Below are 27,664 nucleotides of genomic sequence, written 5' to 3'. Positions count from 1 at the left end.
ACACATTGACTCTGTACCGGTACTCCCTTGTATATAGTCTAGCTATTGTTATTTTACTGCTGCTCTTTAATTACTAGTTACTTTTATTTCTTCTTCTTATCCATATTTTTTTTAACTGCATTGTTGGTTAGGGGCTCGTAAGTAAGCATTTCTCTCTAAGGTCTACTACACCTGTTGTATTCAGCGGATGTGACTAATGAAATTTGATTTGATTTTGTTTTAATATTTTAAAACGCTATGTACATCAGTGGATACTACAAAAGGGCCATATTTTTTCAAATAAAACAAATGGCCAGTTTGGGCCAATTGTTTGTGCGTAAAAAAACATAATAGGCTATGTCTGGCCCACGAATTCGTTGTGTTTTTTTCCAATATGGCCCATGTGCTGATTGAGTTTGACACCCCTGAATTCAGAGGAAAGCTGTCAGAATGCCAATCAAACATACACAGTACAGCTGGCTGCTAGCTCACGTTACATTGGGACTAGCTGGCATCTGATTTGAAAAGGCAAAACATTTGTAAAAAACACTCGGAGAACCAATTTGAATACTAAACTACTTCTACAGATATATTTTCAGTTGGTTCGGTTTATTAATTGGCTGTTAATTTAAAGGTCGAACATGAGCCAAGTGTTAACTTTTTCCATAGACTAGTAGAGTACTTCAACCCTGCCCGCTAGCCTGGATTTTAAAGATCATGTTCATGTCGTGAATAAGCGCTCTATACCTCATTAAGACACACATTAGCAGCACTGGTGTGGTAGTAACAAACGGGATCAGAACTCCTTTCTCATACTCAGTGGTAGTAGAGGAGTGAGGTAATATCCAGTGTCCCAGTACATCTGCTGTAGAGAACAGAAGCTCTGTTATCAGAAGCCTACCGAGCCACAGGCACTGTGTTTTAGTCTCTACTATGTACCACCCACTAATTACCTATTGATTCAATCTGGAACTAAGGGGCAATTCATAGCTCAGGGGCTGACGAGATCAATAAAGAATTCAATGTCCATCCCTGCCTTTCACCCTCTCTCTCGCTGTAGCTGTCTCTCCTTCTGTCTGTCTGCCTCGCTCTCCCTCTCCGTATCCCTCTCTCTCGCTGTAGCTGTCTCTCCTTCTGTCTGTCTGCCTCCCTGTCTGCCTCCCTCTCCCTCTCCGTATCCCTTTTTCTCGCTGTAGCTGTCTCTCCTTCTGTCTGTCTGCCTCCCTGTCTGCCTCGCTCTCCCTCTCCGTATCTGTATCCCTCTCTCTCGCTGTTGCTGTCTCTCCTTCTGTGTCTGTCTGCCTCCCTGTCTGCCTCGCTCTCCCTCTCCGTATCTGTATCCCTCTCTCTCGCTGTAGCTGTCTCTCCTTCTGTGTCTGTCTGCCTCCCTCTCCCTCTCCATATCTGTATACCTCGCTCTCGCTGTAGCTGTCTCTCCTTCTGTGTCTGTCTGCCTCCCTCTCCGTATCTGTATACCTCGCTCTCGCTGTAGCTGTCTCTCCTTCTGTGTCTGTCTGCCTCGCTCTCCGTATCTCTCTCTGTCGTCTGATTTTCTTTCTATCTCTCGTTTTTTTCACACACTATGTAAACACATACAGGAAGGAAAAGAGAAGCACATAGGAGTGTGAGAGGATCGAAACAGAGGAGCTGAGCTGTCTTTACGATCAAACAGACAAGACTATATTTAACCGTGGAAGGAGAACATTTCCATAGTCTTTTATTAAACACCAGCAAGAGATAGACGGGAATAATGAGGACGTTCATTTGTTAGCTGTAAAACTATCAGATATACAGTAAAAATGGGTCTTCTATAAATGCTTGACAATCCCTGAATGATTTACAGTACTAAACGTATGTATATATCGCTCCTCTCCCTCTCTCTCTCATTGATTCCCCTTTCCCATCATCTCACCCTTCTTTCCATCGCTTCTCTATACCCCTCTCTCTGTCTGGATGGAGAATAGTAGAGACTAAGAAGAAAAAAGACAGAAGTATTTAATGTGAATGAACATGATGTCCACAGACAGAAATAGAACGACAATCCAGAGACAAGAAGATTTGTTTCTATTAAGGTAAATCCAATCATTGTCTGCCAATCTGTATGACTACGAGCTCAGATCAGAATGGAACACGCATTGATGGTCAGGGGCAATAAACTGTACTAACATTATACAATGTACTTTTTATTGTTTCTATCCAGTATTATTAGACCTTCTGTATGAAGCGGATGATGAAATAAACAGTAAAAACTATATCTTTGCCACATAGACAAAGTTAGAATCTTCTATCCAAAGTGACTTAAAGTACACTGCTCAAAAAAATAAAGGGAACACTTAAACAACACAATGTAACTCCAAGTCAATCACACTTCTGTGAAATCAAACTGTCCACTTAGGAAGCAACACTGATTGACAATACATTTCACATGCTGTTGTGGAAATGGAATAGACAACAGGTGGAAATTATAGGCAATTAGCAAGACCCCAATAAAGGAGTGGTTCTGCAGGTGGGGACCACAGACCACTTCTCAGTTCCTATGCTTCCTGGCTGATGTTTTGGTCACTTTTGAATGCTGTTGGTGCTTTCACTCTAGCGATAGCATGAGACAGAGTCTACAACCCACACAAGTGGCTCAGGTAGTGCAGCTCATCCAGGATGGCACATCAATACGAGCTGTGGCAAGGTTTGCTGTGTCTGTCAGCGTAGTGTCCAGAGCATGGAGGCGCTACCAGGAGACAGGCCAGTAGATCAGGAGACGTGGAGGAGGACGTAGGAGGGCAACAATCCAGCAGCAGGACCGCTACCTCCGCCTTTGTGTAAGGAGGAGCAGGAGGAGCACTGCCAGAGCCCTGCAAAATGACCTCCAGCAGGCCACAAATGTGCATGTGTCTGCTCAAACGGTCAGAAACAGACTCCATGAGGGTGGTATGAGGGCCCGACGTCCACAGGTGGGGGTTGTGCTTACAGCCCAACACCGTGCAGGACGTTTGGCATTTGCCAGAGAACACCAAGATTGGCAAATTCGCCACTGGCACCCTGTGCTCTTCACAGATGAAAGCAGGTTCACACTGAGCACGTGACAGATGTGACAGAGTCTGGAGACGCCGTGGAGAACGTTCTGCTGCCTGCAACATCCTCCAGCATGACCGGTTTGGCGGTGGGTCAGTCATGGTGTGGGGTGGCATTTCTTTGGGGGGCCGCACAACCCTCCATGTGCTCGCCAGAGGTAGCCTGACTGCCATTAGGTACCGAGATGAGATCCTCAGACCCCTTGTGAGACCATATGCTGGTGCATTTGGCCCTGGGTTCCTCCTAATGCAAGACAATGCTAGACCTCATGTGGCTGGAGTGTGTCAGCAGTTCCTGCAAGAGGAAGGCACTGATGCTATGGACTGGCCCGCCCGTTCCCCAGACCTGAATCCAATTGAGCACATCTGGGACATCATGTCTCGCTCCATCCACCAACGCCACGTTGCACCACAGACTGTCCAGGAGTTGGCGGATGCTTTAGTCCAGGTCTGGGAGGAGATCCCTCAGGAGACCATCCGCCACCTCATCAGGAGCATGCCCAGGCGTTGTAGGGAGGTCATACAGGCACGTGGAGGCCACACACACTACTGAGCCTCATTTTGACTTGTTTTAAGGACATTACATCAAAGTTGGATCAGCCTGTAGTGTGGTTTTCCACTTTAATTTTGAGTGTGACTCCAAATCCAGACCTCCATGGGTTGATAAATTGGATTTCCATTGATTATTTTTGTGTGATTTTGTTGTCAGCACATTCAATGTAAAGAAAAAAAGTATTTAATAAGATTATTTCTTTCATTCAGATCTAGGATGTGTTGTTTAAGTGTTCCCTTTATTTTTTTGAGCAGTATACAATGAATGAATACATTTTTCAGAATGTGTATGTGATCACTGCAGGAAACGAGCCCACAGTCGTAGCAAGTTCTAACAGTCTGTTAATGTGTGTCAGAACAAACACACCATTTACCATTCCTGGTAATACCTCAAACACATCTCTATCCAACTTTCTGCTCTCTGTTTGCACAGCGAACATATCCTTGTTTTTTAAATTTCAGTTATTTCTCCTCAATGAGCTAAAGTAATCTCAATGGTATGAGTCTTACTGAGGCCTAAGACCAAAGCAAATAACTCAGGCTCAGACCAAGAAGGGGCAGACTCAATCCAAACTAGTTACCATGACACTTACCACAATAACAACTTGAAGATGGCAGCGATTGCTACCGAGAGCAGATTTCAATCAAAATAATTAATCCTACTGCCAATAAGAGCGAGGAAAATCTACTAGCCAAGACGCAGATGGCCTACATGTGAGTTATATTGGTAGGACTGTGGCAATTGTATAGAAGTACAAAGCAAATAGTCTACGGTCACTTCCTAACGGTCTAAGCAAGGTGAAGGAGTTGGAGAAAAAAAAATGTACAAGACAGGAGGCCTATTCAGCCACATAGGAACATGAAAGGTCAATAGAAAATAATTAATTATAATTAAAACAATTGGTGTATGCAGTTGTATGGCAGCACAAAATAAATAGTATACTGTAGGGTGTCCAATCAAAGATGTATCTTTTGACCAATGGGTAAAATAATAAAGAAAACCTCATGTCTCTATCATAATCCGTTCAAAAGTTATTGGAGTTTTTACCCTTGTAGGGTGGCCAGAATTAGGGTGACTAAATCAATGATGGCCAGAGGAAAAAAGTTATCATAAATCTTGAAAATTCCATCTCGTCAGCTAGTCTGGATGCTGTGCAAGAACTGAGGCCACTGGCTACTTGACAGGCTCACTCTCCCATTGAACTCATCTTTCTTCTTGAATCCGCAGGACATAAAACAATAACAGAGGTATATACAGTAAATAGATTTTGAGACATGACATGTAGTATTTTCATATTTTAGTAGATTTCTCACAAAAACAAGCGTATCTCTATGAAATGTCAACGGAGCACTGAGCATATACCAAGGTTTTTACTTTCAAAGCCTTTTACATTTCATTCAGCTGTGACCCCCAGAAACAACTATGACGACGACCACCACAAAATGCTAAACTCTCAAAGGTCGTTACGAGGAATATGCACCTTGATACTAACAGAGCTCGGTGCTTATTATCGGATGCATTAGGTTGTGAAATCCCACTTTTTGAATATAACTTTTATGATATGTTAGAGAAAGACCCCACTGAATGATTCAGAACATGAATATTACTTGTCTTGGTAAAATGTATTTTATAACATAAGGAAGTGAAATTCCATCACCAACGCATGTTTTCACCCACTCTAGGCAGAGTGGGTGGACACCTTATATCAGGGAGCATCAACTAGATTCAACCGCAGGACGATTTTTTTCTTGACTGGTCAGGGGGCCGGAACATAACTACAAATCATTTGTATACTGCAAATTGACCGCATAAGCCCAAACAGATATAATTTTTGACCTAAACGATTTCAAACCTTGCTTACATTTGTATACGATCACATATATCTATTATGAGTGGGAATACTTTGGAACAGATTTCCAAAATTAAAATCACTTGTTTTTACAAAGTGCAGTGCGCTCCAAACCAAATAGTGAGAGTGCGAACGAGCTGTCAGCATTGGAGAGAGAACGAGAGACAGTGATGTAGGCCTAAACAGTATCAAACTCCCGCAAACTACAGCAACTTGGGCAAACTGTAACAAACCATAAGAAATGACCCAAAACTACAGCAGTGTCTCTCAAATTACAGCAGTGTTTCCCAAACTGCAGCCGTGTTTCCCAAACTGCAGCCGTGTCTCCCAAACTGCAGCCGTGTCTCCCAAACTGCAGCCGTGTCTCCCAAACTGCAGCCGTGTCTCCCAAACTGCAGCCGTGTCTCCCAAACTGCAGCCGTGTCTCCCAAACTACAGCCGTGTCTCCCAAACTACAGCCGTGTCTCCCAAACTACAGCAGTGTCTCCCAAACTACAGCCGTGTCTCCCAAACTACAGCCGTGTCTCCCAAACTACAGCAGTGTCTCCCAAACTACAGCAGTGTCTCCCAAACTACAGCAGTGTCTCCCAAACTACAGCAGTGTCTCCCAAACTACAGGTGTATCTCCTAAACTGCATGAGTGTGTCCTAAACAGAGCCCCATGTAACACAGCAGATGTTAGTTAGCGTGACTGATGAAGGGCAGCTCAGAGAGCTGCAGGTCAGAGCTGTGTGTGTTTTTGTCAGGGATGTAATACTTTAATACTGTGCTCCCAAATCAGTATGGGAGGCCTCCCAGGGCGCGATAATACACAACTGGAGCAGCTCAACTAGTACCATGCTTGATACATCTAGGTTCTCTAAATAGAAGCTCATAGCTAGTTTGTAGGATGAAAGAGGTGCAAATGAATTAATATGTAGACTGATCTTATGTGCTTCTGGCTGTGCATTGCTTGCTCTTTGGGGTTTTAGGCTGGGTAAAGCACTTTGTGACAACTTCTAATGTAAAAAGGGCTTCATGAAATACATTTAATTTGATTCAGGAATTTGTATGGCATTGAGTTGGTGCAGCACATCCTCTCAGCTCTCACCACAGTAATAGGTTTATTTCAGTAGCAATATAGTAGCCGCTCTAGTGATGTTGGAACTAAATGAATAACGTGTACTAGGAACTCTTCTCTAACCAAGTCATCTATATTATTTGATTCCAGACACTGTTTCTTGCTATCTTGGCAAAACTATAATTTGACAGATAAATATCAGCTAGCTAACATTAGACAGGCTAGCCAACTGCAGATAGCTATCCCCCAAGCTATGCTAACTAGCTTCTGTCAGCTTGGCTTAACACAAGGTCAGCGCCGGTTTTACGTTCTATTTGCTTCTTCTTCTCTACTTTAGCTCCCACATAAAACTGAATTAGCCCTTGTTTGTTGTGATTAAAAATGGCAGACAGCCCCCCAAAAAACACCCAAATGAAACCACACCCGAAGACAACTCGTTTGCCTTCAGTCATGGCCAGTAGCATTTCTTAACGAGCATTGATGAAAAACGAGGCCAAATCGGGAAGTGCAGTTCTCTTAAGAAAAATTCCTTACCAAAAAAAAAGATTTTTTTTTACAAGATTAAAATCACAGTTATCACAAACATAGTATTTTCTGTGTATAGCCTCACTAGACGACACGCCATAAAGGCCTGGAGAAAGTTGTGTAATTTAAATAAATACCAGAGAGGCTACCTTGGTGAATTTGCGAGGAATACAAGACAAGACATTGCAAGATAACGTTACAGATTACCAAGACATATGCGCACAGACGTTTTTTTCTGCCTGCCCCCTCCTCTCTCTCCCTCCCTCACGCTGACTCGCCTTCTCTTTCTCTCCGTAATGATGCGAGTGTGTGTCGTGTAGAATATCCTGGCCTCATCATTGATGATAGGCCCTACTTTACTGAAGTTGCGAGACATTGTAAGCCAAAAAATTGCATGATACAGCATCGCGAGAAACAGCTTTTGATTGCCGTTTGATAGGCCTAGTACACGGTTCTGTCTGTCTGGTGGTCGAACTGCCTATACTGATAGATAGGCCTAGTACATGGTTCTGATTGTCCCTGGTGTCCGACCAGCCTATACTGTGCACCTCCCCTCTCTCTCCGTCCCTTGCTAGCTCGTTATGAAGGATACAAGTGTTTGTGTTCTCGTAAGTACAGCAACTAATTAGTCTCCTCCGTTCCAAAAATACTGAATCTTAGGAGTCGATTCCTTGTGGAATCGAATCTTGACACTCACAAATTGGACATCGGGAGCCGACGTGCAAGGAGTCAACTCTCCACTATTACGTCTTCGTCGTTATCAGTTGGGAAAATGGCAGAGAAAGGCAAGTGACAGCAGAGAAGTCCTGTATAGCAATACTTTGAGATGTTAAATGAGAATGTGGTGAAATAGAATACATTGTGAATTCATGTGGAATTTAGTGAATTTTTCTTATTGTTTTAATGGAAAATCACTTTTTTTTTTAAATGGCAGTTTAAACATTATTTTAAAAAAATTGTCACATCACTACTGCATACACAAAAACACGCACACAGCCACACAAAGGTTGAATATTTTCCCAGTATTTAAAAAAATGGTTCATCCCAAGAAAACAAATCACTTTTCTCCCGAGTAACCCGGTATTTCTCACCAAAACCAGAAGTGTCATCCAAAAGCATTATAAAGCATATAAATACGTCTGGATTTGATTACAGCTTTGATCAGAATGAAAATTCTAACCTGATGCAATCTGAGCCTGATGAGCCATATATTAAATACATTAATGACATTTAATGAGCCCAATGCCAAAAAAGCTTAGCCTACCTCCTCTTTCTCTACTGTTGTTGAAAAATAATCATCTTTACAATTAAAAAAACAAGGTGACCCACGAAAGCTAGATGGATATGGGTAAATTAGACGTGCATTCAGTCTTTATATTACCATAGTATAGGCTATGCTGCAGCAAACCTGTCACAAGAAAAAAAGTTACCATGATGAGATGATAGGTCTACATGCACTGGGAACTCCATACTGAGATGGGCTATCTGTCCCCACCCTGAGCGTTGATTCATCATGCAGAGGCCGTAGAGAAGCCAGATATAGACATGGCATATAATTTAACAGTTCCATTTCACGCCATGCTGTTCATGTAAATAATTTATAATAATTTACCGGTTTCTGGCAGTTATTTATCCAGGGAAAAGGGAGTGGTTTTGGCCAGTAAATCTCAGTAACTGAGTTCCCGCCATTCAACCCTAACACACACTGGCACACTGGCACACAGATGCAGAGACAGTGAATACTAAGAGCTGCCTGCTCATACACACCTGAGTGCTCTGTGAGGCAAGTCATTGTGTGACTAAACTTGTCTGTCTGGATATTACTTTAAGCAACAACAAAAGGGAAGATATTATCCAACAGTTTCTTCTCTCTATTCATGTAGATTAATTGTGGATTGGATCTTTTATCATTACTAATTTTCACTGGGTCTCAAAGTGACTTGTATGGAGGTCTCACTTTATAAAGATATTATTAAAGGAAAATTCCACCCAAAACCTACAATACATGACCAAAAGTATGTGGACACCTGCTTGTCAAACATTTCTTTCCAAAATCACGGGCATTAATATGGAGTTGCTCCCCCCTTTGCTGCTATAACAGCCTCCACTCTTCTGGAAAGGCTTTCCACTAGATGTTGGAACATTGCTGCCGGGACTTGCTTCCATTCAGCCACAAGAGCATTAGTGAGGTCGGGCACTGATGTTAGGTGATTAGGCCTGGCTCGCAGTCGGTGTTCCAATTCATCCCAAAGGTGTTTGATGGGGTTGAGGTCAGGGCTCTGAGCAGGCCAGTCAAGTTATTTCACACCGATATCGACAAACTATTTCTGTATTAACCTCGCTTTGTGCACGTGGGCATTGTCACGCTGAAACAGGGAAGGGCCTTCCTCAAACTGTTGCCACGAAGTTGGAAGCACAGAATCATCTAGAATGTCCTTTATGCTGTAGCGTTAAGATTTCCCTTCACTGAAACTAAGGGGCCTAGCCCAAACAATGAAAAACAGCCAAGACCATTATTCCTTCTCCACCAAACTTTACACAGGGCACTATGCATTCGGGCAGGTAGCGTTGTCCTGGCATCTGCCAAACTCAGATTTGTCCGTCGAACTGCCAGATGGTGAAGCGTGATTCATCACTCCAGAGAACGCATTTCCACTGCTCCAGAGTCCAATGGCGGCGAGCTTTACACCACTCCAGTCGACGCTTGGCACTGTGATCTTAGGCTTGTGTGCGGCTGCTCGGCCATGGAAACCCATTTCATGAAGCTCCCGACGAACAGTTATTGTGCTGATGTTGCTTCCAGAGGCAGTTTGGAACTCGGTAGTGAGTTTTGCAATAGAGGACAATTTTTACGCTCTATGTGCTTCAGCACTCGGCAGTCCCATTCTGTGAGCTTGTGTGGCCTACCACTTCGCGGCTGAGCCGTTGTTGCTCCTAGACGTTTCCAGCACTTACAGTTGACCGCTCTAGCAGCTCTAGCAGGGCAAAGGTTTGACGAACTGAACTTGGAAATGTGTCGTCCTATGACGGTGTCATGTTTAATGTCACTGAGCTCTTCATTAAGGCCATTATACTGCCAATGTTTGTATATGGAGATGGCGTGGCTGTGTGCTCAATTTTATACACCCACTAATTTGAAGGGATGTCCACATACTTTTGTATATATAGTGTATATTTTTGTATTTGTTCCATTAATCCATTGTTGATATAGTCCCAACATGTTTTGCATGTCAGCAATCATGTTTTGAAGATATATAACTTTCAAAATACAAAGTTTTCCTTTAATATTGATGTATAAGCCATGAATCCTAACAAAAAAGGATTGTTACCAGAATGAAATGAAATCCTGCTGACTCATGCTGAGCATTGAAACATGGTGGTGTTGAATCACTTTAACCCTTGAAAAACTCATGACTGGCTGCTTCTGCTTTCTTGTTACCGGGGTGAAATTACATCCTACCGAGTCGTGCCGCCCGGCTCAAACATGGCAGCTGGAGCGTTGCTGTGGCGATGAGGTGACCCTGACTATTAGCACATGTAAAGCTTTATCCCTCTAAGAGGCTCATAGGAGAACACAACCAATCTGGCCCGGGAGAGGAGGGAGGGGGAGAGGGATGGTGGAGAGAGACAGAGAGAGAGATAGAGAGACTAGTACTGTTCCAATATGAGGATTGAGGAACAGCCAGTGCTGCAGCACTTCCATATGAGATGAAACTGTTTTTTATATAGATTAGATGGAACAAAGAAGAGACAAGGAGAAGAAGTCAAAGTAGACTACTGAGTTTCACCCCTGAGTGTCAGTTGGGAAGGAGGAGGTGAGACAGTCTCTCTCAATAAGAACTGATCCGAGGGCATAGCACCTCTGACTATGGGAGTGACTGGCAGGTTAGGACCCCCTGGAAGGCCAGGCCTGACTCTCTTTCTCTACAGGATGTCTATTCTGTCCATCAATCTCGCTCTCTCATACTGTATGTTGCATCTCTGTCCTTACCTTGGAAATATTGCTTGACCTGCTGGCAGAATGACCGAGGGGCTTCTCATTCTGAAAGAGAGGACCAGAAAGACTTAGTACATTCAAATGACATACAAATGACAAAATACCTTCTGCCCCGAGCTGTGTTAGAGACATAAGAGATACCAAGGAGAATTTCTATCTGTTGTCAATTTGACAGTGATTACACATGATAAAATGTCTCGTAATGATGATTACATCTTGATTATTACTGTTGTTTAGGGTAGCTCTCATTGTTTTGTTTTACTGCGGAGCCCCTAGTCCCACTCTACATGCCTCTGTTAGCTCCCTTGCCCCACCCCCCACACATGCGGAGACCGCACCTAGCTTAACTGGTGCTTCCAGAGATGCAGCCTCTCTCATTATCACTCAATGCCTAGGTTTACCTCCACTGTACTCGCACCCTACCATGCCCTTGTCTGTGCATTATGCCCTGAATCTATCCTACCACGCCCAGAAGTCTGCTCCTTTTACTCTCTGTTCCGAACACACTAGACAACCAGTTCTTATAGCATTTAGCCGTACCCTTATCCTACTCCTCTTTTCATCTGGTGATGTAGAGGTTAACCCAGGCCCTGTGTGTCCCAAGGCACTCTCATTTGTTGACTTCTGTAACCGGAAAAGCCTTGGTTTCATGCATGTTAACATCAGAAGCCTCCTTCCTAAGTTCGTTTTATTCACTGCTTTAGCACACTCCGCCAACCCTGATGGCCTAGCCGTGTCTGAATCCTGGCTTAGGAAGACCACCAAAAATTCTGAAATGTCCATCCCCAATTACAACAAGATAGAACTGCTAAAGGGGGCGGAGTTGCAATCACCTGTAGAGATAGCCTGCAGAGTTCTGTCATACTATCCAGGTCTATGCCCAAACAGTTCGAGCTACTTATTATTTTCTCTCCAGAAATAAGTCTCTCACCGTTGCCGCTTGTTATAGACCGCCCTCAGCTCCCAGCTGTGCCCTGTACACAATATGTGAATTGATTGCCCCCCATCTATCGTCAGAGTTTGTACTGTTAGGTGACCTAAACTGGAATATGCTTAACCTGTTAGGGCTAGGGAGCAGTATTGACACGGCTGGATAAAAAACGTACCCGATTTAATCTGGTTACTACTCCTGCCCAGTAACTAGAATATGCATATAATTATTGGCTTTGGATAGAAAACACCCTAAAGTTTCTAAAACTGTTTGAATGGTGTCTGTGAGTATAACAGAACTCATATGGCAGGCCAAAACCTGAGAAGATTTCAAGCAGGAAGTGGCCTGTCTGAGAAGTAGTGTTTCATCTTGGCTCTTTTTATTGAAGACTCAGGATCTGTGCAATAACGTGACACTTCCTACGGCTTCCATAGGGTCTCAGAGCCCGGGAAAAAGCTGAACGATATCGAGGCAGGCTCTGGCTGAAACACTTTATCGCTTTTGGCAAGTGGCCACTCAGAGTACTATGGGCTTAGGCGCGTGCCCGCTTCGACCGAATGCTTTCTTTTCCTTTGTCTGTTTAGCTAAAAGCAGATTCCTGGTCGGAATATTATCGCTTTTTTTATGAGAAAAATTGCATAAAAATTGATTTTAAACAGCGGTTGACATGCTTCGAAGTACGGTAATGGAATATTTAGAATTTTTTTGTCACGAATTGCGCCATGCTCGCCACCCTTATTTACCCTTTAGGATAGTGTCTAGAACGCACGAACAAAACGCCGCTGTTTGGATATAACGATGGATTATTTTGGACCAAACCAACATTTGTTATTGAAGTAGAAGTCCTGGGAGTGCATTCTGACGAAGACAACAAAGGTAATAACATTTTTCTTATAGTAAATCTGACTTTGATGAGTGCTAAACTTGCTGGGTGTCTAAATAGCTAGCCCTGTGATGCCGGGCTATCTACTGAGAATATTGCAAAGTGTGCTTTCACCGAAAAGCTATTTTCAAATCGGACATAGAGTGCATAGAGGAGTTCTGTATCTATAATTCTTAAAATAATTGTTATGCTTTTTGTGAACGTTTATCGTGAGTAATTTAGTAAATTCACCAGCAGTGTTCGGTGGGAATGCTAGTCACATGCTAGTCACATGCTAGTCACATGCTAATGTAAAAAGCTGGTTTTTGATATAAATATGAACTTGTTTGAACAAAACATGCATGTATATAACATAATGTCCTAGGGTTGTCATCTGATGAAGATCATCAGTGCTACATTTAGCTGTGGTTTGGGTTTATGTGACATTATATGCTAGCTTGAAAAATGGGTGTCTGATTATTTCTGGCTGGGTACTCTGCTGACATAATCTAATGTTTTGCTTTCGTTGTAAAGCCTTTTTGAAATCGGACAGTGTGGTTAGATTAACGAGAGTCTTATCTTTAAAATGGTGTAAAATAGTCATATTTTTGAAAAATTGAAGTAATAGCATATCTAAGGTATTTGAATAACGCGCCACAGGATTCAACTGGCTGTTGAGTAGGTGGGATGCAAGCGTCCCACCTAGCCCATAGAGGTTAACACCCCGGCCGTCCTACAATCTAAACTAGATGCCCTCAATCATTATCAAGGAACCTACCAGGTACAACCCCAAATCCATAAACATGGGCACCCTCACAGATATCATCCTGACCAACTTGCACTCTAAATACACCTCTGCGGTTTTCAACCAGGATCTCAGTGATTACTGCCTCATTGCCTGCGTCCGTTATGGGTCCATGGTCAAACGACCACCCCTCATCACTGTCAAACGCTCCCTAAAACACTTCAACAAGCAGGCCTTTCTAATCGACCTGGCCCGGGTATCCTGGAAGGATATTGACCTCATCCCGTCAGTAGAGGATGCCTGGTTGTTCTTCAAAAGTGCCTTCCTCACCATCTTAAATAAGCATGCCTCTTTCAAAAAATGTTGAACTAAGAACAGATACAGCCCTTGGTTCACTCCAGACTTGACTGACCTTGACCAGCACAAAAACATCTTGTGGCGCACTGCACTAGCTTCGAATAGTCCCCGCGATATGCAACTTTCAGAGAAGTCAGGAACTAATATACACAGTCAGTTAGGAAAGCAAAGGCTAGCTTTTTCAAACAGAAATTTGCATCCTACAGCATCTCTAAATAGCCCATCCAACCAACTACCTACCTCATCCCCATATTTGTTTTAGGTTTTTTCTGCTCTTTTGCACCCCAGTATCTCTACTTGCACATCCATCACTCCAGTGTTAATTGCTAAATTGTAATTACTTTGCCCCTATGGCCTACTTATTGCCTTACCTCCTTACTTCATTTGCACACACCATATACAGATGTTCTATTGTGTTATTGACTGTACGCTTGTTTATTCCATCTGTAACTCTGTATTGTTTTTGTCGCACTGCTTTGCTTTATCTTGGCCAGGTCGCAGTTGTAAATGAGAACTTGTTCTCAACTGGCCTACCTGGTTAAATAAAGGGGAAATACATATTTAAAAAAAAAATAATAATACATCTTGATTATTATAAGATGTAATCTCACTCTCTCTCTGTTTATACATTACCATACTGATGCTTTCGCAACAAGTTCAGTGGAAGTCAGAAGATGCACACACACACACACACACACACACACACACACACACACACACACACACACACACACACACAGTTTATCTATCCATGTTTGGCCATAATGGTTGGTGAAATGTTAGATGTGTTCTTTATGAAGAGCTGAAACATACAGGATCATACTTCTAGTGAGAAACAGAGCAACAGGCATAGAGAGAGTAAGAGTGAGATAACAAGAGAAGGGACGATGGAAAGAGAGAGGGAGAGAGAGACGATATGGAAGGAAAGAGAGAAGGATAGAAGGAAAGATGTAAAGAGCGAGAGAGAGAAAGAGTAAGATATAGAAGGAAAGATGGAAAGAGAGAGAGAGAGAGAGAATAGTGGGAACATAAATTATTACTGTCCTCTGGTTGGTGAACATGTTAAATGTGTTCTTTATGAAGAGCTGATGTAATCACTCTTCTACGACGGAGTAATGATGATGAACTCAAGGACAAGGTTGCCATGAGAACGGAGGGAAATAAGGCCACTAATACACAGTCTGCAAATGAATAGGACAGGGTTGATTAGAATAGGAAGAGGAGAGGAGGAGAGATGGATGGATAAATGAGAGGAAGGAAGAGCAAAGTGCTGAACTCTCCACACTCAGATTAGTGAGAAAAGAGAGAAGCATTTAGTCTTGGCAAGGAACTAATTGACTTTTCCCTGTCTCTGTTTCTCTCTTCATCCTTCTCTGCCTTTCCCTCTGTCTCAGTTTCCCTCTCTCACACACTAACTCACAAACAGCCCCATCGTCTCAGTGACAGTAGTCTAAGGACTTAGCCTTGAGAGTCATCCATTATTCTGTGAGAGAAAGTCAAGTTTCAGACGTCTCGCTCTCTCCCTGCATTCGTGGACTGGGTAACAACCATTGACTGTATATAAAAATGGACATAGCCATCGATGACATCACACCACTCATTCTTATGTGAAGACTCAATAGTGCATTTGAAGCTCAAGAAGTCAGTTTTAGCTTGCCAAGATGGCGTCTCATGGAGCGGATTCTCAAGACATAACGTGCAGTTTGAGCTCGTCTCATGGAGCGGATTCTCAAGACATAACGTGCAGTTTGAGCTCCTCCAGGAGGTGACGTAGCAGGCTAGCTAATTTCTGCCTCTTCTCATTGAGTATCTCAAGTTGAAGGTCGACTGGGGTTCTGCAGGCTACTGTAGCAACTACATATAACTTATAACTCCCGTGTAAGATAAAAAAAAAATATATCTGTTCAATGACAAATCTGGTGTATTAGAAGCAATTATTGGTACCATGATTGTCATTAAAAAAAAAATATATATATATATACACACACACACAAATATATATATATATACACACACACAAATATTACCATTTTACCATTCACTATAATGGGTGGGAATCCTGCTTCCTGAAAACCACAGGCTGCAGTACCCCAGTCAGCCTTGAACTTCATGGCTTCAATGTGAGGAGGAAGTTGTTCTCCCCTAGTAACAACCCCTGGCTGTGATGATCCAGGCCAGTGTTAGGGGGATAAAGGGAGGATCAGGAGGATATGACAGAGAAGAGGAGACATTTTATCTTGGTGGTTCACGGCTGTTCAGAGCTTCAGGGCCTCTGTCTGGGCTGGCCCTTCCCTCTGTCTGAGGACTTTTACAATGTTACATCTTTTCAGAACAGAGTTATCTTGTGAAATTCTAATCTTCCTAAGTTCACCTCCAAACAGCAGGTCCAGTAATATTTCCAAGGTAAGGACAGAGATGGAACATACAGTATGCGAGTGAGTGAGTGAGTGAGTGAGTGAGTGAGTGAGTGAGATTGATGGAAATAAGAGACATCCTGTAGAGAAAGAGAGTCAGGCCTGTCAGAAGTTTTTATTCCTCAATAGTAGTCTAAAGTAGAACTGTATCAACTATATCATTTTCTTTCCCTGTACCAGACAGTTACCTTAAAACCATAGAAATATAATGGGGATGCCAGTTCATTTCAGTGTATTTCTATTTGTGATGCATCTATTTCTGCATATAGCCTACAACCAACCCAGTACAACGTCACCACGCACAGATTCAAAACTACAACAGACCGACGTGACGTCGTCAGCTATTCTCCACAACACAGCGAAGCTAGCATCATTAGCGTCTGGCAGCTAACGATAATTAGCACGGAATCGCTAACTACCTCAGCGATCCAAAACTTCAATAAATAACCCTTTACACTGAGTGTCAAGGAGCAGAAGTTTCTTTAGCTTTTCTTGATATGCCGTTAAATGCTTGATCATTAGGAGTTAAATGTGTTGGCGGAGGGCTCCCCTCCTGGCGCCCCTCCTGACGCCCCTCCTGGCTCCTGTAGCTTCATATCACAGCTTGGCCAAATGCTGTTGAAATGACATCTTCATAAGACACAAAGATAGAAATGTTATAACAGCACCAGAAGGAGCCTGGGTATGTACGGAATTCTCTCTATCCCTCTCTCAATTTAAGGGCTTTATTGGGCATGGGAAACATATGTTAACATTGCCAAAGCAAGTGAACTAGATAATAAACAAAAATGAACAGTAAACATTACACTCACAAAAGTTCCAAAAGAATAAAGACATTACACATGTCATATTATGTGCAAATAGTTAACGTACAAAATGGAAAATAAATAAATATGAATTCTTTGTGGATCTGTGTAATCTGAGGGAAATATGTGTCTCTAATATGGTCATACATTTGGCAGGAGGTTAGGAAGTGCAGCTCAGTTTCCACCTCATTTTGTTGGCAGTGTGCACATAGCCTGTCTTCTCTTGAGAGCCAGGTCTGCCTACGGCGGCCTTTCTCAATAGCAAGGCTATACTCACTGAGTCTGTAGACTTCCTTTTAGGTGGTTGTAGAATTTAACGGCTCTTTTCTGGATTTTGATAATTAGTGGGTATCGGCCTAATTCTGCTCTGCATGCATTATTTGGTGTTTTACGTTGTACAGAGGATATTTTTGCAGAATTCTGCATGCAGTCTCAATTTGGTGTGTATCCCATTTTGTGAATTCTAAGTTGGTGAGCTAACCCCAGACCGCACAACCACAAAGGGCAGTGGGTTCTATAACTTATTCAAGTATTTTTAGTCAGATCCTAATTGGTATGTCGAATTTATGTTCCTTTTGATGGCATAGAAGGCCCTTCTTGCCTCGTCTCTCAGCTCCTTCACAGCTTTGTGGAAGTTACTGTGGCGCTGATGTTTAGGCCGAGGTATGTATAGTTTTTTGTGTGCTCTAGGGCAACGATGTCTAACTGGAATTTGCATTTGTGGCCCTGGCAACTAGACCTTTTTTGGAACACCATTATTTTGGTCTTAATGAGATTTACTGTCAGGGCCCAGGTCTGACAGAATCTGTGCAGAAGATCTAGGTGCTGCTGTAGGCCCTCCGTGGTTGGGGACAGAAGCACCAGATTATCAGAAAACAGTAGACATTTGACTTCAGATTCTAGTAGGGTGAGGCCGGGTTTTTTTTCACTCTCTCACTTAATTATCTACTGTCAGATAAGACAGAGAGACTGGGAGGGAGATGGAGAGAGCGAGAGAGATCACTATCAGAGTCAGTGATAATGAGGAGAAAGGTGGAAACAGAATTAAATCATCAGAACTAATGGTCTGAACACACCACACACACACACACACACACACACACACACACACACACACACACACACACACACACACACACACACACGGATCATGGGGGAATCTGTGTGATGTGAATCCTGTCCATAGAAGAGGACACACCTGGAGGCCACAGACCTGCACAGAGCATGGTGTGTCTGTGAATAGCCGTCTCCTCATCAACCTGTGCAGATCCAAACATTCACCATTGACAGAACTCTCTCATCACACACTGTTATGACTGAAGTACTACTGCTATTCTAAAAATAGGCTGTTGGGATCCTGATTTGTTCACCCCAATCCCTGGGTAACAGTTTGATTTGAATGGTCAATGCGCATCCAATGTCCCGCAGCTACTCTGCCTCAGGCTAATACTACAGCTAGTTTAACCAGTACAATATGCCAGAGAGTGAGGAAGAAAAGCAGTCAGATATTATAATAATACATATCAATGACTGTCACTTTGTGTCAACTTATCAAACTAATGCTATAGCCCTTTATGAACCAGATGATTACAGTTGATCAGCTACAGGACGCCTACAGTTCTGATTAAAACGAGAAAAGGACCATGTTTTAGTCCGATAGCCAACAACCCTTCTCATATATATTCTGCAGCACACATACAACTGTGTATATAAAAGGTTACTGGTAGTGGATCGTTAGGACATGAGATAAGACGCTTCTGAGACTTGAAAGGAAGACAGTGAAACTAATCTCAGATGATTCTTGGTATAAAAAAAACATGAAAAGGCAAACATTTCCAGTGGGTTTATCTATCTATCTAGATAAACCCACTGGTTCAATAACAGCACATACTGAAGCCTGGTCTCAAACACACACACAACGCATGAGATCACACTTTTGCTCATCCTTCCAAATCCTGTGTCGTTAACCCACAAGTACCTCTGCTCAATTCTGTCCTATAAATGTGTTTATGAATGCACAGACATACATACATACATACATACATACATACATACATACATACATACACACACACACACAACCTCCTTTGCCTGTGTATAAATACCTATCAGTGAAAGCTTACAATATTACGATTGTGTAGAATATGAATCTGAGATGAAGTCACCATATTCTTCAGCAAGAAGACAGAAAGCCAAGAGTATAGAGCACTCTAAATAATCTTCCTGTACGGAGACTGAAACATAACTATATCTGTGACACTTTACTTGAAGAATATGGAAAAAAACGTTTATATCTTACACAATAGGTGCGCACACACACACACACACACACACACACACACAAAATCAGGTGCAGTCATCGACCCCTCACTGTATTCCCCAAACCTCCTACCAGAAGAAGGCAGGATATGCTGTATCCAACATCCCTGAAAGAATCTGATCACAGGAAGAGTGTGGGGTCTACTGTGTAGATGTGGTTTCCTGGCTCTGTACAATGACCACTACGGAGGAAGATACAAGGCTGAACACACACACACACACACACACACACACACACACACACACTGTGTGTGGTCAGCTAACGAGGATGCGGACCAGATGGGAATGTTAGAATGTAAACTATGCACAGTAACAATAATCACCAGAGGTTACTGTGAACCACTGCAACACAGGACTCCAGTTCTAGCCATATAGATATACACACATGTCCTACTCGTCTCTGGTTCTACTGGTTGACCCTGTCTGAGGAGCAGAATGGGCAGTACAGGGCTATAAGACAATGGAGGTGGGATACAGACACGGCCCATAGACACTGATCTAAGATCAGTTTTGTGTTGGTAGGATTTTGGTGAGGGTAAGCTGATCCTAGACCTTTAGTGAAACTGTAGTGACAGTACGCTGTTTCCACTACATGAGACAGCAGCAATCCTTAGCATTAGCTCAGCAAAAACACAGTCCCACAGTTAGCTTGTAAATTAGGTCTGACAGAGGAAAGAGAGTGTGTGTGTGTTAGAGAGAACTAGAGACATCACATATGTGTGTGTTAAAAGCACGGTTCCACAGAGATAGCTCGTAAGTAGGCCTGCAGCTAAAAGCAGGAAACAGCCTGTGAGTGAGTGAGAGTGTGCGTGTGAAAAACTTCACAACAGCAGGAAGTTGAGAATGTGGTTTTCCTCCCCTCTTCCTCCCTCTTTCACCTCCCACCCACTCATCTGCCTCTCATTTTCCTCCCCCCTCTCATTCCTCTTTTCCTCTCAATCTTCCTCTGATCCCTCCTGCCCCTCTCTTCCTCTCCCACATCATCTCTCATCTACATCTCATCCTGCCTACCCATCTCCCACCTCTATCTGCCTCCCATCCCTCCTCATCTCCCCTAATTACATCAGTGTGTCAGAACAGGAACAGGATATGGAAGACTAGTATGTTCTAGTCTAGTGTGTCTGCTGCTCTGTCACTGATACAGGGCTGTCTGAACAGAGCTAACATCACTGATACAGGGCTGCTAACATCACTGATACAGGGCTGTCTGAACGGAGCTAACAGCACTGATACAGGGCTGCTAACAGCACTGATACAGGGCTGTCTGAACAGAGCTAACATCACTGATACAGGGCTGCTAACATCACTGATACAGGGCTGTCTGAACGGAGCTAACAGCACTGATACAGGGCTGCTAACATCATTGATACAGGGCTGTCTGAACGGAGCTAACAGCACTGATACAGGGCTGTCTGGACGAAGCTAACAGCACTGATACAGGGCTGTCTGAACGGAGCTAACAGCACTGATACAGGGCTGCTAACAGCACTGATACAGGGCTGTCTGAACAGAGCTAACATCACTGATACAGGGCTGCTAACATCACTGATACAGGGCTGTCTGAACGGAGCTAACAGCACTGATACAGGGCTGCTAACATCACTGATACAGGGCTGTCTGAACGGAGCTAACATCACTGATACAGGGCTGTCTGAACGGAGCTAACATCACTGATACAGGGCTGTCTGAACGGAGCTAACAGCACTGATACAGGGCTGTCTGAACGGAGCTAACAGCACTGATACAGGGCTGTCTGAACGGAGCTAACAGCACTGATACAGGGCTGTCTGAACAGAGCTAACAGCACTGATACAGGGCTGTCTGAACAGAGCTAACATCACTGATACAGGGCTGTCTGAACAGAGCTAACATCACTGATACAGGGCTGTCTGAACGGAGCTAACATCACTGATACAGGGCTGTCTGAACGGAGCTAACATCACTGATACAGGGCTGTCTGAACGGAGCTAACATCACTGATACAGGGCTGTCTGAACGGAGCTAACAGCACTGATACAGGGCTGCTAACAGCACTGATACAGGGCTGTCTGAACAGAGCTAACAGCACTGATACAGGGCTGTCTGAACAGAGCTAACATCACTGATACAGGGCTGTCTGAACGGAGCTAACATCACTGATACAGGGCTGTCTGAACGGAGCTAACATCACTGATACAGGGCTGTCTGAACGGAGCTAACAGCACTGATACAGGGCTGCTAACAGCACTGATACAGGGCTGTCTGGACGGAGCTAACAGCACTGATACAGGGCTGCTAACAGCACTGATACAGGGCTGTCTGGACGGAGCTAACAGCACTGATACAGGGCTGTCTGAACGGAGCTAACATCACTGATACAGGGCTGTCTGAACGGAGCTAACATCACTGATACAGGGCTGTCTGAACGGAGCTAACAGCACTGATACAAGGCTGTCTGAACAGAGCTAACATCACTGATACAGGGCTGTCTGAACAGAGCTAACATCACTGATACAGGGCTGTCTGAACGGAGCTAACATCACTGATACAGGGCTGTCTGAACGGAGCTAACAGCACTGATACAGGGCTGCTAACAGCACTGATACAGGGCTGTCTGGACGGAGCTAACAGCACTGATACAGGGCTGTCTGAACAGAGCTAACAGCACTGATACAGGGCTGTCTGAACAGAGCTAACAGCACTGATACAGGGCTGTCTGAACAGAGCTAACAGCACTGATACAGGGCTGTCTGAACGGAGCTAACATCACTGATACAGGGCTGTCTGAACGGAGCTAACATCACTGATACAGGGCTGTCTGAACGGAGCTAACAGCACTGATACAGGGCTGCTAACAGCACTGATACAGGGCTGTCTGGACGGAGCTAACAGCACTGATACAGGGCTGCTAACAGCACTGATACAGGGCTGTCTGGACGGAGCTAACAGCACTGATACAGGGCTGTCTGAACGGAGCTAACATCACTGATACAGGGCTGCTAACAGCACTGATACAGGGCTGTCTGAACTAGTAAGAGGCAATGGCATGGGCTTTTCTCATTGAATGAAGTAAAAGAGGGAGAGAGAGAGAAAGATGGGAGAAACAGAGAGAGAGACATAATGACAGAGAATGAGAGAGAGATTATGAGAAAACAATGGAGAAAGCTATCAGTATTCGAATGTGTGAAAAGTCCTTGTTTTGAGACCCAGATAAGGACACAGGTATCAGTTGGAGTTTGATGCACATTTCCTCATTAAGCACAAGCTTTCCTCTGAATCACTTGAGGGTTTATTTCTGTGTGAGTCCAGTAGTGTCCCCCAAATGGCAGCCTATTCCCTACAGTGCACCTCTTCTGACCACAGCCCTATTGGTTTTCCCTATGGGAAAGTAGCACACTATAAAGGGAATAGGCTGCCATTTGGGAAGCCGAGCAGAACATGCAGCCACAGATAATCAGTGCACCATAATTAACTGTGTTGACTGGCTCGGCCCTCAGCTCCTCTGTGATGTAACCCTAACAACCACACACACACACACACACACACACACACACACACACACACACACCCAGAAAGCAGAGGTCAGAACAGCAGAGACCACGGCAGAGCAGAGCAGAGCTGCTAATAGTCAAACCCTAACGAAACAGGACGGAGTCTGGAAACTAGGTGTATATTGTCACAAAACACTGTTGTTATTTGTTTATTTCAACAACACTGAATGACACCACCATGTATGCACAGACACTGCATCAAAGCATCTGGGTGTGTGCGCGCGCATGAACAGATGTCTGAAGACAGTAACAGACAGACATACAGTGTGTCCTTCCCAACCAGGAACAGGGATGAGTCCATCTAGGAGGGCCAGGAGGACTCCAAAACATTCAATTCCCTGTCCTGTCCACTCCATCCCTAACAGATTTTAAAGCACAACAGAAGGCAATAAACAACTTTTCTGATAAGCTGTTTTCTGTGGCATCAATATTAGTCAGAAACATACTCTACTGTCAAAATTGACTACAAAGTGGAAATAGGATAATTGGTCATAAAGTCAGTCTCCTCTAAAACAGAGTTTTGTAAGTGAGTTTCTCATGACTTATTTGAGGGTTGGGTTGTGACTTCAACAATGCTCACTTGCCCACTAACATGGGATACACAGCTGCGGTGAGGGCACTCTATCCAATCCTAGTTTTTTACTTGAGAAATATTGCACTGAACACCTTAGTGTGATTAAAACCTCTGCAAAAACGTCAAAATGATTAACAGATTTCTTTAGTTATTTTAGATTCATTCTGACTATCTTGAAGAAGTGATACTGGCTTTGTTCCTATGGTGTATCGTGGGGCACAAACATCACACCACATCCCCAAGACTGAAATCTAATTTTTCTTAATGAGCAACAGAGAAACACATGCAGGAATTAGTGCGTTCAGACACTCTTTAAGCTCCCGTCCTGACATGTGACTACTAATCTCTTTCCTCTGCCTCCATCCCTCCTGTTTAGGGATTGACACAAATCTCTGTCATTTGGTGCAGCAGTCAATGATGTGATCTGCTACTCTGTGGATTTGGAGGAGAGCACTGAAATCCCCCCCCACCTCCGTCAACAAACAATTGTCAGCACCCCCACCCCCAAAACGTCGCCCCGCGGCTGTGTCTGGCCCATCAATGTGTCTGATCTGCTGTTTGGGTTTACTGCTGTCGGAGAGAAAGAAGAGAGCGAGATAAAAAGAGCGAGAGGAGAGGAAAAGAGAGAGCGAAAGCGAGGTGTGAAATTGGGTCATCCTTTCATACTATGTTAGTGGCAGATGCTCCCCTGACATGCACCTGACACACACACACACACACACACCTCCCCCCCACATACACACACAAAGAAGGGGGTGAACTCTCCATGCAGAGACAGAAGTGATGGACACACACATTACCAGTAGAGACTGTTATCTAGCTGCTTCTTTAGAGGAGCTCCAGTCACCACGGAGACAGCAGGCCTCACTATAACAACCACCGAAAGGAAACTGCTTTTACTGCCTTGCTGTCTCTCTCTCACTCACACGTTGGTGGTTTCTCTTACTGCGCTAACAAACACATACACACAAGTACGCTGGAGGATGGCCCCCAAGACACACACACACACACACACACACACACACACACACACACACACACACACACACACACACACACACACACACACACACACACACACACACACACACACACCTGATAGTCAGTATAAACAACAAGTACGAGAAAGAGCCAGCCATACCTTCATCTTCCAACAGGAATTCATGGCTGCTAGATCCTTGAAGCCACACACACCCTCAGACACCCCACACACAGACAAAGGAACCTGGGGGAGTTACATGCCCCTGTGTAAATCCTCTCCAGGGGAAATGAAACAACCATTAGTAAATACACAAGTAGAGGTGTAGCAATGTCACCCAGCCATCTCTCTGGCAATGACAGCTCCCATAACACACCCTGAGACAAAGACAGAATGAGCAGCGATAGAGAGACGGAGGGAGGGCTAGCCACAGAAAGGCTACCCAATAGGCTCTGAGCTGCTGCTATTTGTCTGGACTTGCCCGCTCTCTCTCTCTCTCTCGGTTACTATACACACACACAATGAGCAAACCCGGCAGGGACGTCATCTGATTGGCCCAAACCCCAATTTCCTCCAGCTGATCCCAATGAGGGGAGGGGCTATCTAATGCATTATTCATGTATGGGAGTCAATTTAAAGTATTCCCACTGCTCACTCAGCTTAACCAGTCCCTCCCCCTAACCTCCCTCAGCCTGTCCCCTGACACACACACACGCAGACTTGTTCCGTTCAGATGAGAACACAGATTCACCAACCTACACCAATCAGAGAGGATCTTACTGGCCGTCCAATACCCATCAGAGAGAGAGGGAAGTGAAGGGGTTATCAACTGACAGAGGTTAATTTATTAAAGTCATCCTCTCAGCTGACAGAGGTTAATTTATTAAAGTCATCCTCACAGCTGACAGAGGTTCATTTATTAAAGTCATCCTCACAGCTGACAGAGGTTCATTTATTAAAGTCATCCTCACAGCTGACAGAGGTTAATTTATTAAAGTCATCCTCACAGCTGACAGAGGTTAATTTATTAAAGTCATCCTCACAGCTGACAGAGGTTAATTTATTAAAGTCATCCTCACAGCTGACAGAGGTTAATTTATTAAAGTCATCCTCTCAGCTGACAGAGGTTAATTTATTGAAGTCATCCTCACAGCTGACAGAGGTTAATTTATTAAAGTCATCCTCACAGCTGACAGAGGTTAATTTATTAAAGTCATCCTCTCAGCTGACAGAGGTTAATTTATTGAAGTCATCCTCACAGCTGGATTCAAGGGTAAATCAAGATCTATTGTTCTGTGAAATCCACAGCCCCACTGGGTGTCAATTATATTAGTGTTACTGTTTATACATGGATCCAATTGATTTAGCACCATACAGAGTAGAACTGTAATAATGTTAGATAGATTATATTAGAGGGAGGGAGGGAGGGAGGGAGGGAGGGAGGGAGGGAGGGAGGGAGGGGGGAGAGAGGAGAGAAGGGGAGAAAGAGGAGAGAAGGGGAGAAAGAGGAGAGAAGGGGTGAAAGAGGAGAGAAGGGGAGAGAAAGAGAAGAGAAGGGGAGAGAAAGATGGGGAGAAAGGGGAGAGAAAGAGGAGAAAGGGGAGAGAAAGAGTAGAAAGGGGAGAGAAAGGGGAGAGAAGGGGAGAGAGGGGGAGAGAGGTGAGAAGGGGAGAGAAAGAGGAGAGAAGAGGTGAGAAGAGGAGAGAAAGAGGAGAGAAGAGGAGAAAGAGAGAGAAGGGGAGAAAGGGGAGAGAAAGTGGAGAGAGAGGAGAGAAGGGGAGAGAGAGGAGAGAAGGGGAGAGAGGAGAGAAGGGGAGAAAGGGGAGAAAGAGGTGAGAAGGGGAGAGAAGGGGAGCAAGAGAGAGAAGGGGAGCAAGAGAGAGAAGGGGAGAAAGGGATAGAAAGGGGAGAAAGGGATAGAAAGGGGAGAAAGGGATAGAAAGGGGAGAAAGGGATAGAAAGGGGAGAGAAGGGGAGAAAGGGGAGAGAAGAGGAGACAGAGGAGAGAAAGGGAGAAGGGGAGAAAGAGGAGAGAAGGGGAGAAGGGGAGAAATAGGAGAGAAGGGGAGACAGAGGAGAGAAGGGGAGAAAGGGGAGAGAAGAGGAGACAGAGGAGAGAAAGGGAGAAGGGGAGAAAGAGGAGAGAAGGGGAGAAAGGGGCTACACACTGATATTCATTAGACATGATGAGAGATCTGAGTCTGAGAAAACATGCTCATACTCCCAGTATTTAGAGGGGCTGAGAGGCTGAAATAACATTTTGGCAATAGAATATAACAGTATAACAGTCTGTCTGTTGTATCGTATAAGTATAGAATGAAATGATTTTTGTATACTGGTATCATATTATTGTATCAAGTTGATGATTAGTTGATGGTGAATACCAGATTCTCTGTCTGACCTGATGCCAGACTAACTCATGACTGAGGACACAGAACAGAAGGTGAAGGAACTGCAGGCTTTGTCACAACATTAAACCAACCAATGGGGGCGGGTGGAGCAAGAAACAAAAAACAACACAATAGCCAATCAGAGTTGAGTACCTCCATGTCACCAACCTTTGTGGCGAAAGCTTTACACAACACACCTTCAACATGACATGGCAATTATTTATTACATGACAATTAGGAAGAATGGTGCTGAAGGAGATGGCTGCCGTTTTACGATCCCTTAACCAATTGTGCTATTGTGTATGTTTTTTCATGTTATTTGTAAGTTATTTTGTACATATTGTCTCTGCCACTGTGTCTTATGACCGAAAAGAGCTTCTAGATAACAGAACAGTGATTACTCACCCCGTACTGGAGGAATACTTTCTCTTCAATGAGTCGGGCGGGAAGGATTTACTTCAGACGCCTGACAAGGCCCTCATCCCCGTCATTCGCAGGAGAAAGAGACGGAGTGGATAATCTACCTTTACCATCGGTCCTATTAGCCAACGTACAATCAATCGATAATAAAATAGACAAACTACAATCGCGCATATCCTACCAACGGGACATTAAAAACTGTAATATCCGAGTCGTGGCTGAACGACGACATGAATAACATACAGCTGGCGGGTTTTATGCTTTTTCGGCAGGATAGAACAGCGGCGTCTGGTAAGACAAGGGGTG

General features: G+C 43.9%; 1 protein-coding gene across 8 annotated transcripts in view; it reads right to left on the bottom strand.

Annotated features, from left to right (window-relative positions):
- LOC123723767 (E3 ubiquitin-protein ligase MARCHF8) overlaps nucleotides 1-27,664 on the bottom strand; it is a 157,263-nt gene that overhangs the window by 40,254 nt on the left and 89,345 nt on the right. For 5 of the 8 annotated variants that reach the window (XM_082964889.1, XM_082964890.1, XM_082964884.1 and 2 more), the window contains one exon: nucleotides 11,026-11,076. The exons of 2 other annotated variants lie outside the window; for them this stretch is intronic. In XM_082964889.1, the coding sequence (XP_082821015.1) occupies nucleotides 11,026-11,076 (51 nt within the window). Of the gene's footprint in view, nucleotides 1-11,025; nucleotides 11,077-24,710; nucleotides 25,471-27,664 lie in introns of those variants that run through there. One more of the 8 variants, XM_082964888.1, reaches the window with a different exon arrangement.

This window comes from Salmo salar, chromosome 18 (assembly GCF_965601325.2).
Source record: "Salmo salar chromosome 18, fSalSal1, whole genome shotgun sequence".
In the NCBI taxonomy this organism is placed as follows: Eukaryota; Metazoa; Chordata; class Actinopteri; order Salmoniformes; family Salmonidae; genus Salmo; species Salmo salar.
This window is presented reverse-complemented; position numbering and strand designations above follow the sequence as displayed.